At 46.5% G+C, this 14,071-nt stretch overlaps 1 protein-coding gene across 1 annotated transcript in view; it reads left to right on the plus strand.

Moving 5' to 3' along the window:
* The window catches only part of LOC141172092 (cell adhesion molecule CEACAM21-like), a 30,942-nt gene that overhangs the window by 9,005 nt on the left and 7,866 nt on the right, over nucleotides 1–14,071 (plus strand). Inside the window, exons 4-5 of the mRNA XM_073655937.1 lie at nucleotides 759–848; nucleotides 11,411–11,554. Of these exons, the coding sequence (XP_073512038.1) occupies nucleotides 759–848; nucleotides 11,411–11,554 (234 nt within the window). The remainder of the gene's footprint in view (nucleotides 1–758; nucleotides 849–11,410; nucleotides 11,555–14,071) is intronic.

The raw sequence follows: 14,071 nt of genomic DNA on the forward strand, positions 1-14,071 counted from the left end.
GCTGAATCCCATCTTAGTCACTCACGAGTCAAGATGAGTTGCAGCCTGAAGAAACATTGCTCAATATATTTGTCTCAACTGTCAGAGGAGTAGTAGCATGAAGAAACATGCCTGATTTCCTGAATCAGCCACGGAGCAGGGCTGGAGCAGGGGAAAAATAACTCCTCAGCTGACTGAGCATAACAGGTTATTTATTCTCCAGCCTCAGTCCTGCTTCATGGTTAGCCCAGTCTCCAGGCCCTGCTGTATAGCTGTCAGACTGACTGAGCAGAACAGCGTTACAAATGACCAAAGCAGGACTGAAGCAGTAGAAAAAAAACTGTTTGGCTTAGTCAGCCGAGGAGAAAGGTTTTTTTTATTCCTTTGCAGGTGAGTGAGCAGTTCAGTTATCTTTGCACCCAATACTTTTTCTCAGTCTTACAGTTGAGACACTCATCTCGAGCAGTGTTATTTCAGGCTGCAACCCATCCTGACACATTAACTAGGATAGGTTGCATCTTGAAATGTGTGATGGCGGCCATTTGTTATCATATTCTTGGAGAACCCCCTTCAAAACTATGAACTCTGTTGATCAAATATGTTGGCTAACTTAGAAGGGACCTTAATTCTCCTGGTCTTCGATCAATGAATTGTATTATGACTGAAAAACATACTGGCCAGTGTAATACCACTGACCACCACAGGCAAGCTTGGTTTTGGCCACATGCAACTGCTGCATTGATGGATGCTCAGCCTATACATCTCTCATCTGATTTCAGGTGAAGAAAATGAACCTATTACCACTGAACCATATGGATCCACCACTGCAACACCATACATGACTGCAACATCAGACTCTAAACATGCAAGTACTGTACATAAGCCAAAAATACATTTATTTGGGTCTTTCCACAATGGGCTATATGCTCAAAATGTATTTAATGTGACCAGTGTTTTCTTAATCTTCATTCTTCCGAATAGTTACTGTAGTTAAAGAAATCAAAGAGTAAACAAAATCAGAGTCCAGATGTTCTGTACTTTCATTAAACATTTCTCTATAAGCAATAACTAGACAAAGTAAAAGAGAACTTCCCTTGGAACGTCTCCTGTTTGCCACATAGATAGTCCTGTAAGCTGCTTGTTAAGCAAGGAAATGTTGAATTGTTATACAGTGGGTACGGAAAGTATTCAGACCCCTTTACATATTTCACTCTTTGTTTCATTGCAGCCATTTGGTAAATTCTAAAAAGTTATTTTTTTTCTCATTAAAGTACACTCTGCACCCCATCTTGACTGAAAAAAACAGAAATGTAGAAAGTTTTGCAAATTTATTAAAAAAGAAAAACTAAAATATCACATGGTCATAAGTATTCAGACCCTTTGCTCAGTATTGAGTAGAAGCACCCTTTTGAGCTAGTACAGCCATGAGTCTTCTTGGGAATGATGCAACAAGTTTTTCACACTTGGATTTTGGGATCCTCTGCCATTCCTCCTTGCAGATCCTCTCCAGTTCCGTCAGGTTGGATGGTGAACGTTGGTGGACAGCCATTTTCAGGTCTCTCCAGAGATGCTCAATTGGGTTTAGGTCAGAGCTCTGGCTGGGCCAGTCAAGAATGGTCACAGAGTTGTTCTGAAGCCACTCCTTTGTTATTTTAGCTGTGTGCTCACTGTCTTGTTGGAAGGTAAACCTTCGGCCAAGTCTGAGGTCCAGAGCACTCTGGAAGAGGTGTTCATCCAGGATATCTCTGTACTTGGCCGCATTTATGTTTTCTTCAATTGCAACCAGTCATCCTGTCCCTGCAGCTTAAAAACACCCCCATAGCATGATGCTGCCACCACCATGTTTCACTGTTGGGATTGTATTGGGCAGGTGATGAGCAGTGCCTGGTTTTCTCCACACATAACGCTTAGAATTATCACCAAAAAGTTATATCTTGATCTCATCAGACTAGAAAATCTTATTTCTCATAGTCTGGCAGTCCTTCATGTGTTTTTGAGCAAACTCTATGCAGGCTTTCATATGTCTTGCACTGAGGAGAAGCTTCAGTCGGGCCACTCTGCCATAAAGGCCTGACTGGTGGAGGGCTGCAGTGATAGTTGAGTTTGTTCTCCCATCTCCCTACTGCATCTCTGGAGCTCAGCCACAGTGATCTTGGGGTTCTTCTTTACCTCTCTCACCAAGGCTCTTCTCCCATGATTGCCCTGTTTGGCTTGACGGACGGGTCTAGGAAGACTTCTGGTGATCCCAAACTTCTTCCATTTAAGGATTATGGAGGCTGCTGTGCTCTTAGGAACCTTGAGTAATGCAGAAATTCTTTTATAACCTTGGCTAGATCGGTGTCTTGCCACAATTCTGTCTCTGAGCTCCTTGGGCAGTTCCTTTGAGCTCATGACTCTCATTTGGTCTGACATGCACTGTGAGCTGTGAGGTCTTATATAGACAGGTGTGTGCCTTTCCAAATCAAGTCTTATCAGTTTAATTAAACACAGCTGGACTCCAATGAAGGAGTAGAACCATCTCAAGGAGGATCACAAGGAAATGGACAGCATGTGACTAGTGTTGAGCGATACCTTCCGATATCGTGAAATATCGGATCGGATTGGATTGGACCGATACCCAAAAAGTATCGGATATCGCCGATTCCGATACCGGAAACCAATGCAAGTCAATGGGACAGAAATATCGGAATAAAAATAAACCCTTACTTTCCTTGTAGGTTAATTCTACATGAAGGAAAACAACTAAGAATAATGTTGAATGTATTGGGGGAGGTGGGGGAGGTGGGAGAGACGTTCTGAGTTACGGAAATATTGACTAAGTTAAGTTCTTTTATATTTTGTCAGATATTTATGTTTCACTACTTCCATGCTCTTCACCTTCTTTTTTACTTCTCCCACACTTTCTCCTTCATCATCCTCAGCATCAGCATCTTTTTCATCAACTTCTTCTTCACCTTCTTCATCTTCTTCTTCTTCACCTTCTTCGTATTATTCTTTTTTTTACATTCTTCATATTCTTCTTATTCAACTATTATTCTTCTTCATATTCTACTTCTTCATCTTCTTCATATTCTTCTTCTTCATCATATTCTTATTTGTGACAGGCATTCCTGTAGTTGTTATCTATAAAAGTTTGAACATTACACCTTTCGTTCTGCCCATCACAAAAGATTTACAACAGGATTTGTCCGCGTTCAGTTTGGCCTGCAGCAGCAGGTCGTTTCCAGGGGCACCACGAGGAGGAACGGACTCACCCCCATACACTGCTTAGTCATCTTCTGCTTATAATTTAGATAATATCTTTTGCTCTTATTTTTAGTCTTATACTTAATGTTCTTCCGCTTTTTGTTCTGCAGCTTCTTGTACTTCTGCTTCTTGGTTTTCTGTCTCTTGTTCTTCTGTATTTTGGTGGTTGTCTTCTTGTTCTCTGTCCTCTTGGTCAACTTCTTCAGGGTCATCTTCTTGGTCTTCTTCGGGGTGGTCTTCAGGGTCGTCGTCTTCGGGGTCGTCGTCTTCGGGGTCGTCGTCTTCGGGGTCCTCGTCTTCAGGGTCCTCGTCTTCGGGGTCCTCGTCTTCTTCGGGGTGGTCTTCAGGGTCGTCATCTTCAGGGTCGTCGTCTTCAGGGTCGTCATCTTCAGGGTCCTAGTCTTCTTCGGTGTGGTCTTCAGGGTCGTCGTCTTCGGGGTTCTCGTTTTCTTCGGGGTGGTCTTCAGGGTCCTCATCTTCAGGATCCTCATCTTCGGGGTCCTCGTCTTCTTCGGGTTGGTCTTCAGGGTCGTCATCTTCGGGGTCCTCGTTTTCTTTGGGGTGGTCTTCAGGGTCCTCATCTTCAGGGTCCTCGTCTTCAGGGTCCTCGTCAGGGAGATCCAGAGTGATTACCAAGAACCATTTCAAAAAGCTTGAACTTGGAAATGTACCAGAAGGTACAAGAAGGCTGAGGAACTGCCGAGAACCAGCTGATGGTACTGGAACTTGGTTACTAAGCAGGAGGTACCTGTGCCAGAAAGCACTACCAAGGACCAGCAGACGATGGTGGAACTTGGATACCGAGAAGGAGGCACCTAAGCCAAAGGCACTGACGAGAACCAGCTGACGGTACTGGAACCCGGATGGGTAGCAGAAGGTACAAGAGCCAATGGAACTACCGAGAACCAGCTGACGGTACTGGAACTCGGTTACTAAGCAGGAGGTACCTCTGCCAGAAAGCACTACCAAGGAGTCACCTAAACTGCAGGCACCATAGAGTTGGCTAACCCGACTGCAACACGACAGGACAACGCATTGGAGGCAAAGTGACGTTGACACTACCCGGAAACAGCTGGCGTGCTGGAACCAGGCTGGGCAGGAGGGAGTACCCGTGCCAAAGACACTGCGGGGAAACAGCTGGCGGTGCTGGAACCCAGGGTAAATACTAAAAACAGAGTGGAGCCAGAGGCCAAATTGGAGCAAGTTTAAAATCAGTAGTAGTGTGAATCTGGACAGAGCAGGAGAAATTGCCATACGCACAGCAGGGGAATAGCTGACGTTACTGAACCCCAATAACATGGCAGCAAGTGTTGACTGTGCAGACCGCACTTCTGAGCACCAACTGGCGGTGTTGGAGCTCAGGGATAATACTGAAAACAGAGGAGCCAGAGGTGTAATTGGAGCAAGTTTTAAATCTGTAGTAGTGTGAATGTGGACAGAGCAGGAGAATTTGCCGGACACACAGCAGGGCAACAGCTGACGTTACTGAACCCCAATAACACGGCAGCAAGTGTTGACTGTGCAGACAGCACTTCTGAGCGCCAACTGGCGGTGTTGGAGCCCAGGGTAAATACTAAAAACAGAGGAGCCAGAGGTGTAATTGGAGCAAGTTTTAAATCTGTAGTACAGTGGATGTGGACAGAGCAGGAGAATTTGCCGGACACACAGCTGGGGATCAGCTGACGTTACTGAACCCCAATAACACTGGAGCAAGCGTTGACTGTGCAGACGACACTTCTGAGCAGCAACTAGCGGTATTGGAGACAAGGGTAATACTAAAAACAGAGGAGACAGAGGTATAATTGGAGCAAGTTTTAAATTAGTAGTACAGTGGATGTGGACAGAGCAGGAGAATTTGCCGGACACACAGCTGGGGATTAGCTGACGTTACTGAACCCCAATAACAATGGAGCAAGCATTGACTGTGCAGACGGCACTTCTGAGCAGCAACTAGCGGTGTTGGAGCCCAGGGTAAATACTAAAAACAGAGGAGCCAGAGGTGTAATTGGAGCAAGTTTTAAATCTGTAGTACAGTGGATGTGGACAGAGGAGGAGAATTTGCCGGACACACAGCAGGGAAACAGCTGACGTTACTGAACCCCAATAACACTGGAGCAAGCGTTGACTGTGCAGACGGCACTTCTGAGCAACAACTGGTGGTGTTGGAGCTCAGGGATTACAGTTCAGGTGGTAGAAACATGAACACAACAGGAGACCTGGATACTGTTGCCAATCAATTATTTATTCTGGAAGAGGACTGGCAAATTCATGCGAGATCCAGGCCTTGTTTATTTTGAGAAAAGTAAGCCGGTCAACGTTATCGGAGGATAGTCGCATGCGACGGTCTGTTAGTACACCACCTGCGGCATTAAAGACGCGTTCCGATAATACACTAGCAGCAGGGCAAGCTAGCACCTTCAATGCATACTGGCTAAGCTCTGGCCATGCATCCAGCTTACAGACCCAAAACTTGAAGGGGGAAGAGCCGTCTGGGAGTACACTGAGAGGGCAAGACATGTAGTCTGTCACCATCTGACGGAAACGTTGCCTCCTGCTGACTGGAGCCGTCTGTGATGGTGTAGACATTTGTGGCGTCGGGGACACAAAACTTTGCCACATTTGGGCCATACTGGTCTTGCCTTGTGCTGAGGCGCTGCTTCTGCTCCCTCTTTGTGCAGAGCTTCCTCCACTGCCTAGACGCACTGAGCTGCTTCGTAATGCACTAGCAGCACTGCTCTCGGTTGGAATGGAGAACATGATGGAATGCACCAGTGCGTCTTGGTACTCCCGCATTTTACGCTCCCGGTTCAACGGTGTTATGAGGCTTTGTATGTTGTCCCTGTAGCGAGGATCTAGGAGGGTGGACACCCAATAATCAGCCGTGTTGAGAATGTGGGCGATGCGGCGGTCATTTCTCAGGCACTGCAGCATGAAATCAACCATGTGCTGCAGACTGCCAACTGGCCAAGAAACGCTGTCCCCTGCTTGAGGCGTGATCTCTGCCTGCTCTGCATCACCCCACCCTCGCTCTAGATACTGACTACTAGAGCATTGTGTACCTCCCTCCTCTGGACAGATGTCTTCCTCCTCCATTGACTCCTCCTCATCCTCCTCACAAAGTGTCCCCTGCCTAGGCCTTTGTGAGGAACCACGTTGCACAGACTGTAGAGAAGCAGACGGCATTTGTGACTCCTCATCCTCCACCTCTTCCAAAACCTCGTCCCTTAGTGCTTGCAGTGTTTTTTCAAGCAGGCAGATAAGGGGGATAGTCATGCTGACTAGTGCATCATCTGCACTCGCCATCCACGTGGAATAATCGAAGGCAAGCAAAACGTGGCAAATGTCCTTCATAGAGGCCCACTCAGTGGTGGTGAAGTGTGAACGGTGCGCACTGCGACTTGTTTGCGCCTGCTGCAGCTGGTACTCCATTACTGCTGCCTGCTGCTCACACAACCTCTCCAACATATGTAACGTTGAATTCCACCTGGTGGGTAGGTCACATATGATGCGATGTTCCGGAAGACGTAATCGGTGCTGCATAGCTGCAATGCGTGATCTTGCGTTGCTGGAACGCCGCAAGTGAGCGCACTCTATGCGGACCTTGTGAAGCAGTGCATCAAGATCCGGATAGTCCCTCAAAAAACTCTGCACGACCAAGTTGAGCACATGTGCCAGACATGGGATGTGAGTGAGGTTGCCTAGGCCCAGAGCTGCCACCAGATTTTGGCCATTGTCACACACTACCATGCCTGGCTGGAGATTCGCTGGCACAAACCACACGTCGCTCTGCTGCTTGATGGCATTCCAGAGCTCCTGCGCTGTGTGGCTTCGATTCCCCAAAGAAATTAATTTTAATACGGCCTGTTGACGTTTGGCCACGGCTGTGCTCATATCGGTCATCATAACAGGTAACCGTTCACGGGTCGATGTGGAGGTAGACCGTGACGGCTCCTGCAGCGCTGATTCAGAGGAACTGGAGTATGAGGAGGAGTCAATGTGTACAGACTGGATTCCTGCAATCCTTGGAGTTGGCAGAACACGTACAGCTCCACTCTCAAGATCTGTACCCAGCTCCACAACATTTACCCAATGGCCAGTGAGTGAAAGGTATCGTCCCTGTCCATGCTTACTGGTCCACGCATTGGTGGTCAGGTGGACCTTGCTACTGACGGCGTTTTGTAGCACATGTTTAATTTTTCCCTCCACATGCTGTTGCAGGGCAGGGACGGCTTGCCTGCTGAAATAAAAGCGGCTGGGCACGTTGTATTGTGGGACTGCCAATGCCATAAAGTTACGGAAGGTGTCAGTCTCCTCCAGCCTGAATGATAGCATTTCAAGGGCCAGTAGTTTAGCAATGCCAGCATTCAGAGCCTGTGCTCGGGGGTGGTTTGCCGAGTATGGGCGCCTTTTCTCCCATGCCTGTGCTAACGATGGCTGTAGACTGGCCTGGGAGTGTGAGGGCGACAGGGAAAGTGGTGCTGTGGGTGGAATTACACTGTGTCTCTGTACAACAGTGCCAGAGATTCTTCCATGGCGATCCTGTGAGGAAGCCGAACCAGCTGTGTGTGAGCTGAAGGAAGAGGCTACAACACGAGCTGAAGAGGTGGTAGGTGGCGCTGTAGGTTGGCCTAGGTCTTCAGTGTGTTTTTGTAACTCCACCACGTGCTTGGTACGCACATGTTTCCACATATTTGTGGTATTGAGGTTGCTGACACTTTTCCCTCTTTTCACCTTCTGATTACACAGCTTGCATTTGACAAAGCAAATGTCATCTGCAACTGTGTCAAAAAAGGACCAGGCACTGCAAGTCTTGGGAGCGCCCGCTTTGGATTTTGGAAGAGCCATGCTCCTAATGGGTGCCGAAGTGGAGGCTACAGGCAACCAAGTCTGCCCCCTCCCTCTCCCTCCTTTTTGGGCCGTTCGGGGAATCTCTTCCTCAGAGCTGCTCCCACCACCTTCCTGTCCCTCACGCCATGATGGGTCAAGGACCTCATCATCTACACCACCCTCTTCAAACAACTGCTTCTCCTGGGTAGTCTCGACAGCACAGTACGCACCAGAAAGTGGCACCTGAGTCTCATCCTCAGATGCTTACTGAGGTGTGCTGCTGACCATAGGCACTGGCCCACCCGCCTCTTCAGATTCAGAGAGACAAAACGGTTGCGCATCACTGCATACTACCTCTTCTACAAATTCTCGAATTCTGCTTGGCTGGCCCCCTCTTTCCAAGCCAAGAGATTCAGAGAACAGAAGAAGAGATGGCTTCTGTCCAGGGCTCTCTGACTGCCTGGGCAATTTGGCAGGTGGTGAAGAGACAGATGGGTGCTCTTCAGTGCTCAAGACCTGAGAGGATCTGGAACTAATTGAAGTCGTGCGTTAGCTGCCATCCATCCGACAACGGCTTCAATTTGGTCCTTCCGCAGCAGTGGGGTACGGCTAGCTCCTACAAAGCTGTGCATAAAGGACTGTTCCCTGGTAAAACTGTGGGATGCTGAGTCACTTGTGCCCGCAGCAGGCACAGAATCCCCACGTCCTCTCCCTGCAGGCACAGAATCCTCACTTCCTCTCCCTGCAGAAACTCCACGCCCACGCCCACGACCACGAACACATGCCTTACTCCCTGCCTTCTTCATCTTGGTAGACTGATTAAGATAGGCAGAAAAGTACTAAGGGCTTAGTGTGCTTATTCCTGAACAGCTGCTAACAGGTATAAGAAACACTAATTTTATAAAGTGTGGACTAGACTTTAATATGAGCTAATGTGGCCTACACAACTGTAAAGTGGAGTGTTTGGTGAACTTTATTTAGGTTTTTTTGTCGCAAAAAGACACTGGATGTGCCCAAAGATGTAATACCGATAGTATCACAAACTTTTTGTAGCTATTACAATGTAGGAAGGTAACCTACAATGCAATAGATGAGGCTGCAAAAAATAGGCTAATACTAATCTGGCTGGGGCTGCAGGGCACAATGCTGCAGAAAGGCTCCTCTATCTACTCCTATATAGTGTGTTTGGAACCAATGTAGCTGAATACGGATGGAACCACCACACTAATAGGAGAAATCAGGAAAAATGATCAATTAGCAAAAAAGGACAATGTATGAGGCAGTGACGCACGCTAAGCGCACTACAACCAGACGTGGCTGAAGCACACACTACAGCGTGAGCTGCACTCACACACAGAGACCTTGCAGACAGGCGTGAACAGTGCAGATGCAGAGCACTGTGCACTAGCGCTGCAAGACAAAAAAAAAATTCTCTATCTACTCCTATATAGTGTGTTTGGAACCAATTTAGCTGAATACGGATGGAACCACCACACTAATAGGAGATATCAGGAAAAATTATCAATTAGCAAAAAAGGATAATGTATGAGGCAGTGACGCACGCTGAGCGCACTACAACCAGACGTGGCTGAAGCACACACTACAGGGTGAGCTGCACTCACACACCAGACCTTGCAGACAGCGGTGAACAGTGCAGATGCAGAGCACTGTGCACTAGCGCTGCAAGACCAAAAAAATTTCTCTATCTACTCCTATATAGTGTGTTTGGAACCAATTTAGCTGAATACGGATGGAACCACCACACTAATAGGAGAAATCAGGAAAAATTATCAATTAGCAAAAAAGGACAATGTATGAGGCACTGACGCACACTGAGCGCACTACAACCGGACGTGGCTGAAGCACACACTACAGGGTGAGCTGCACTCACACACAGAGACCTTGCAGAAAGCGGTGAACAGTACAGAGAACTGTGCACTAGCGCTGCAAGGCACAGCGATTTATAAAGTAGCTTGGGTAAAGCAGAATAGAGCAAATAGGTAGCTAAAACTGTCCCTCAGAACAACAGCGTCCTATCCCTAACTGAATTCACAGCAGAGTGAGCTCAAAATGGCGGCGGCGGCTTTTATAATGCATCATGACATCCTTTCAGCAGCCAATCACAGCCATGCCATTAGTTAACATGCCTACATGCCTAACAGGATGTGCCCACACTTCTTAGGATCCTCATTGGCTGAATAAAATGAAACTGGCTCATTGCATTATGGGAACTTCCGATTCCAGTATACGATATTCTAAAAGTATCGGAATTAAGTATCGGAATTCCGATACCGTGAATATCGGCCGATACCCGATATTTCAGTATCGGAATGCTCAACACTACATGTGACATAAATATGAGTGTGTGAGCAAAGGGTCTGAGTACTTATGACCATGTGATATTTCAGCTTTTCTTTTTTAATACATTTGCAAAAATTTCTACATTTCTGTTTTTTTTCAGTCAAGATGGGGTGCAGAGTGTACTTTAATGAGAATAAAAATGAACTTTTTAGAATTTACCAAATGAGTGCAATGAAACAAAGAGTGAAAAATTTAAAGGGGTCTGAATACTTTCCGTACCTACTGTATATGAATTTTATTCAGTTTTATTCCAGTCTATAATGCACTATTTTAGGAATTCTTTCATACTCCATTTGACAATGGTACCAAAAAGTGTCTAAAAAGTTAGACATCTATGCAGAGGAACTCAAAAATATTTGTCAATACATTGTTCAATAAACTCATGATTTTTTGGCATTGGAGTGGCAAAAATATACAGAATGTTATGTGCATAAGTGTAGGTGAATTCATAGATTAAAGGGGTTGTCCCTTGTTTGTAATAAACAAAAAAAATGTCCTTTACTCACTCTTCCTGGGTCAAGCACTGAATTAACTCCATTGCTCCCCATGTCTGTTATTGGTTGCAGTGCTGATTTTAAAGCAACAGCACTGCCACCAATCATTGAGCTCAGTGGCTCTGTCCGTGTAGACGGAGCACCCCGCTCAGAGCCGCTGACCTCACTGATTGGCTGATGAGCTGTCAACGTGGCATTAGAGCTGCAGCCATTAACAGACACGGGGAACAGAGGTGGAGACTCAGCCCTGAGCCTGAAATGGAAAAACCCCCAAAGTTTTTATTGATCTCTTCAACTTTTATGTCTACTGATCAAGTGTGAGCAGATCAAAGATTTTAGTATTTTTTTTCTTGCTTATTTCATTGTATAAATTATGTTATGATTTATTCATTGATATAGCTAAACTTCTTTAGTCTTTCATCAATATAAAAACCCATGATTTTTTATTATAGATTTTTTTTGCATTTTATGTCTTTTTTGTTCCTTCTCTTCATTTTTTTCAGATTTTAATGAATCAGCCACTTATAAAAGTGCAGGAGTTACTGCAGGAATTATATCTGGGACAGTCCTGGGATTTCTACTAATCATTATTGTAAGCTTTCTTTTTTATAAGCGATGTGGACTTCATGGAAAAAAGAAGAGGGCAGGTAAGGAGCGAAGGGTTGTAATTTAGCTATTTATTTTTCTCCAGACCCCAGAGCATAATAAAAGTAATATGTAAAAAATAAATTAACAATAATACTGATACTCATCCCTCACTCAAAAAAAACCTTACAACTCCACTCAATTCTCTGACCCCTCTGTTACTCAACGCCACTAGTGATGAGCGAGCATGCTCGTTTCCGAGTATCTTCAGCGTGCTCGGGTGTTATGTTTTTGTCACTCAGTGCTCATGATTTGCGACTGTTTGACAGCTTTAATACATGTGAGGAATGCCTGTTTCTTAGGCATTCCTCACATGTATTAAAGCTGTCAAACAGTCGCAAATCATGAGCACTGAGTGACGAAAACATAAAACCTGAGCACGTAGAAGATACTCGGCGAGCACCCGAGCATGCTCGCCAAAAGGCTTAACAGAATATACTCGCTCATCACTAACCGCCACCCATATGGTCATCGGCGCATCTTCTGATTTCCCTCCGCTCGTGTTGGAATCTTTGGGACTCTCATACTGTGCCTGCTATCATGGTGCCTTGGAGGGTTCTGTATAAATGGTGTCATGACATCAAAACGTGCGCCATGACGGTTTGCTCAGATGCGCAGTTGACTCGCCCAGGGGAATGGGGATGACTCGGTACCCGGGCCTTTACCTTAGGGATGTCGCGGTGGTCGGCTCCCGAGCCCGTACCCTGGGTCACTCCTTAAAAAGGCGTTGATAGGTGTTAAGTTTATAAAAGAGTTTGTGACGCCACCTGTGGTTTCTGGTGAGATTCACCAGCGCTGCGCAGTCCACTGAGGCCGGTGATAAGGCAGCTGGGTGGAATAGCTCCCCACAGGTGGAGCTAGGCCTCAGGGCAGTGTATGGACGGGTAATGCAGGACGGAGAGATTTGGCCTGGTCAGAGCAAGAACGGGGACGGACACGATAGTCACTTCAGTACCTTTACTGATGGAAATTCAGGCACATCCCGGAGCACTGTAGGGTGAAGGGTGCATATCAGGATCCTCCCCAAAGAGCAGGTGTTAGGCCTCCTGTTTCTTGCCTCTGCGTAGTAAGTTTCTGACCTGCCTGGAGCTAGGCCTAACTTTATCTCTGTCCTGCGCTGGCTGACCTTGGGGTAGGGCCTTTTCTTGGAGTGCCCGCTCCCGACTTACGGGGCCTATGTGTCTCCTGGCTCTGTTACGTATCAGCACTTTAGCGATCCTGGGACTTGTAGTTCTCCAGGGATTCCGGTTTATCTTACTGGGTCATGGAGATCCCGGTAAGCTTCGGACCCGGTGTCCGGTAACTGCTTCGGGGTGAGCCAATTAAGCTCCTCTGCCCCCTATTACTAACTCTCCTCTTGCCTTCGGCCTACTCGGGCCCTCACTAGGCTACTCACACTAACGGCAGCTTGCCGCGCTTCACCGATCTTATGGCGCCGGCACACCTAAAGCTCACTGCTCTGAGCTACAACTGAGTCTGGACTGTGCTGCACCGCAGACTAACCTCTCTCAGGCTTCTACTGCAGTAACTCTCTCAACAGGTTTGCTTTCTGTCGACTCCAGTCTAGACCAGACTGCACCAGACTCTGACTCCAACTCACTTAGACTAACTGAGCTCGACTCTGCATTCAGGTTTGTACTTGCTGAACTCTCCAGAGGAACTGAGCTGCCTGGCTCCACCTTCCCTTTTATATCCCTAACGGGCTCCCTCTGGTGGTCTGAGATGGAAGGTGGAGATGTGTGAATGGTTATGGGGGCCTCTTGTGGAGGAATCCTTCAATACACCCTTCTAGGATCTGTGATACCAAGCGCAGCTGGGTGTCACACAGTACCCTCCGAAGCACCATGACATTTGGGGATCCGGAACAGTGTGAGAGGCCCAAAGATTCCAACGTGAGTGGACAGGTGGCGATGAGTAGCAAAGGAGCTGAAAGGGTGAGCAGTGAAGAGAGTAAAAGGATTTATTTTATTCTTTAACGTTTGGATGGCCCGTTAGAATTCATAAAAATGGCTTAATCCGTGTGGAAGTGAATAACTAAGCAATCCGCATTTTGGCGAAGGCAGAATTTTCTAAAGTTTGAGTGGGATCCAAGGTGTAATGTTTCTCCTTGCAGAGATTGACATGTCAAGCCTGGCATGCCGAAGTGAGGAGACTTTTAAGCCACAATGCTCCTCTGGGAAATATGCAAATTGTCTCTTCAGAGAAAAAGAGGACTATAACTCTAGTGCCACCTATAGGAAGTAGCAATCCTAAAAGTCAATATCGACCCCCTAACGAGACTTGTCACATGATTATTATCCTAAGTAATGTGACAAGGCTTGTTAGAGAGTCAATATTGACTTTTAGGATCGCTACTTCCTATTGGTGGCACTAGAGTTCTAGTCCTCTTCCTGTCTGAAGAGACTATTTGTGTAAAGTTTGAGAAGAATTCAATTCCATTCATGTTCATTTGCTCATTTCTAGCTGTGAGCTTCCATTGACAAATGAGGAACAGATCAACTCTTTGAATAAGTAGAGGA

The sequence above is a fragment of the Phyllobates terribilis genome, unplaced genomic scaffold, assembly GCF_046119375.1.
Source record: "Phyllobates terribilis strain yellow unplaced genomic scaffold, ASM4611937v1 Scaffold_12__6_contigs__length_324123572, whole genome shotgun sequence".
NCBI lineage: Eukaryota > Metazoa > Chordata > Amphibia > Anura > Dendrobatidae > Phyllobates > Phyllobates terribilis.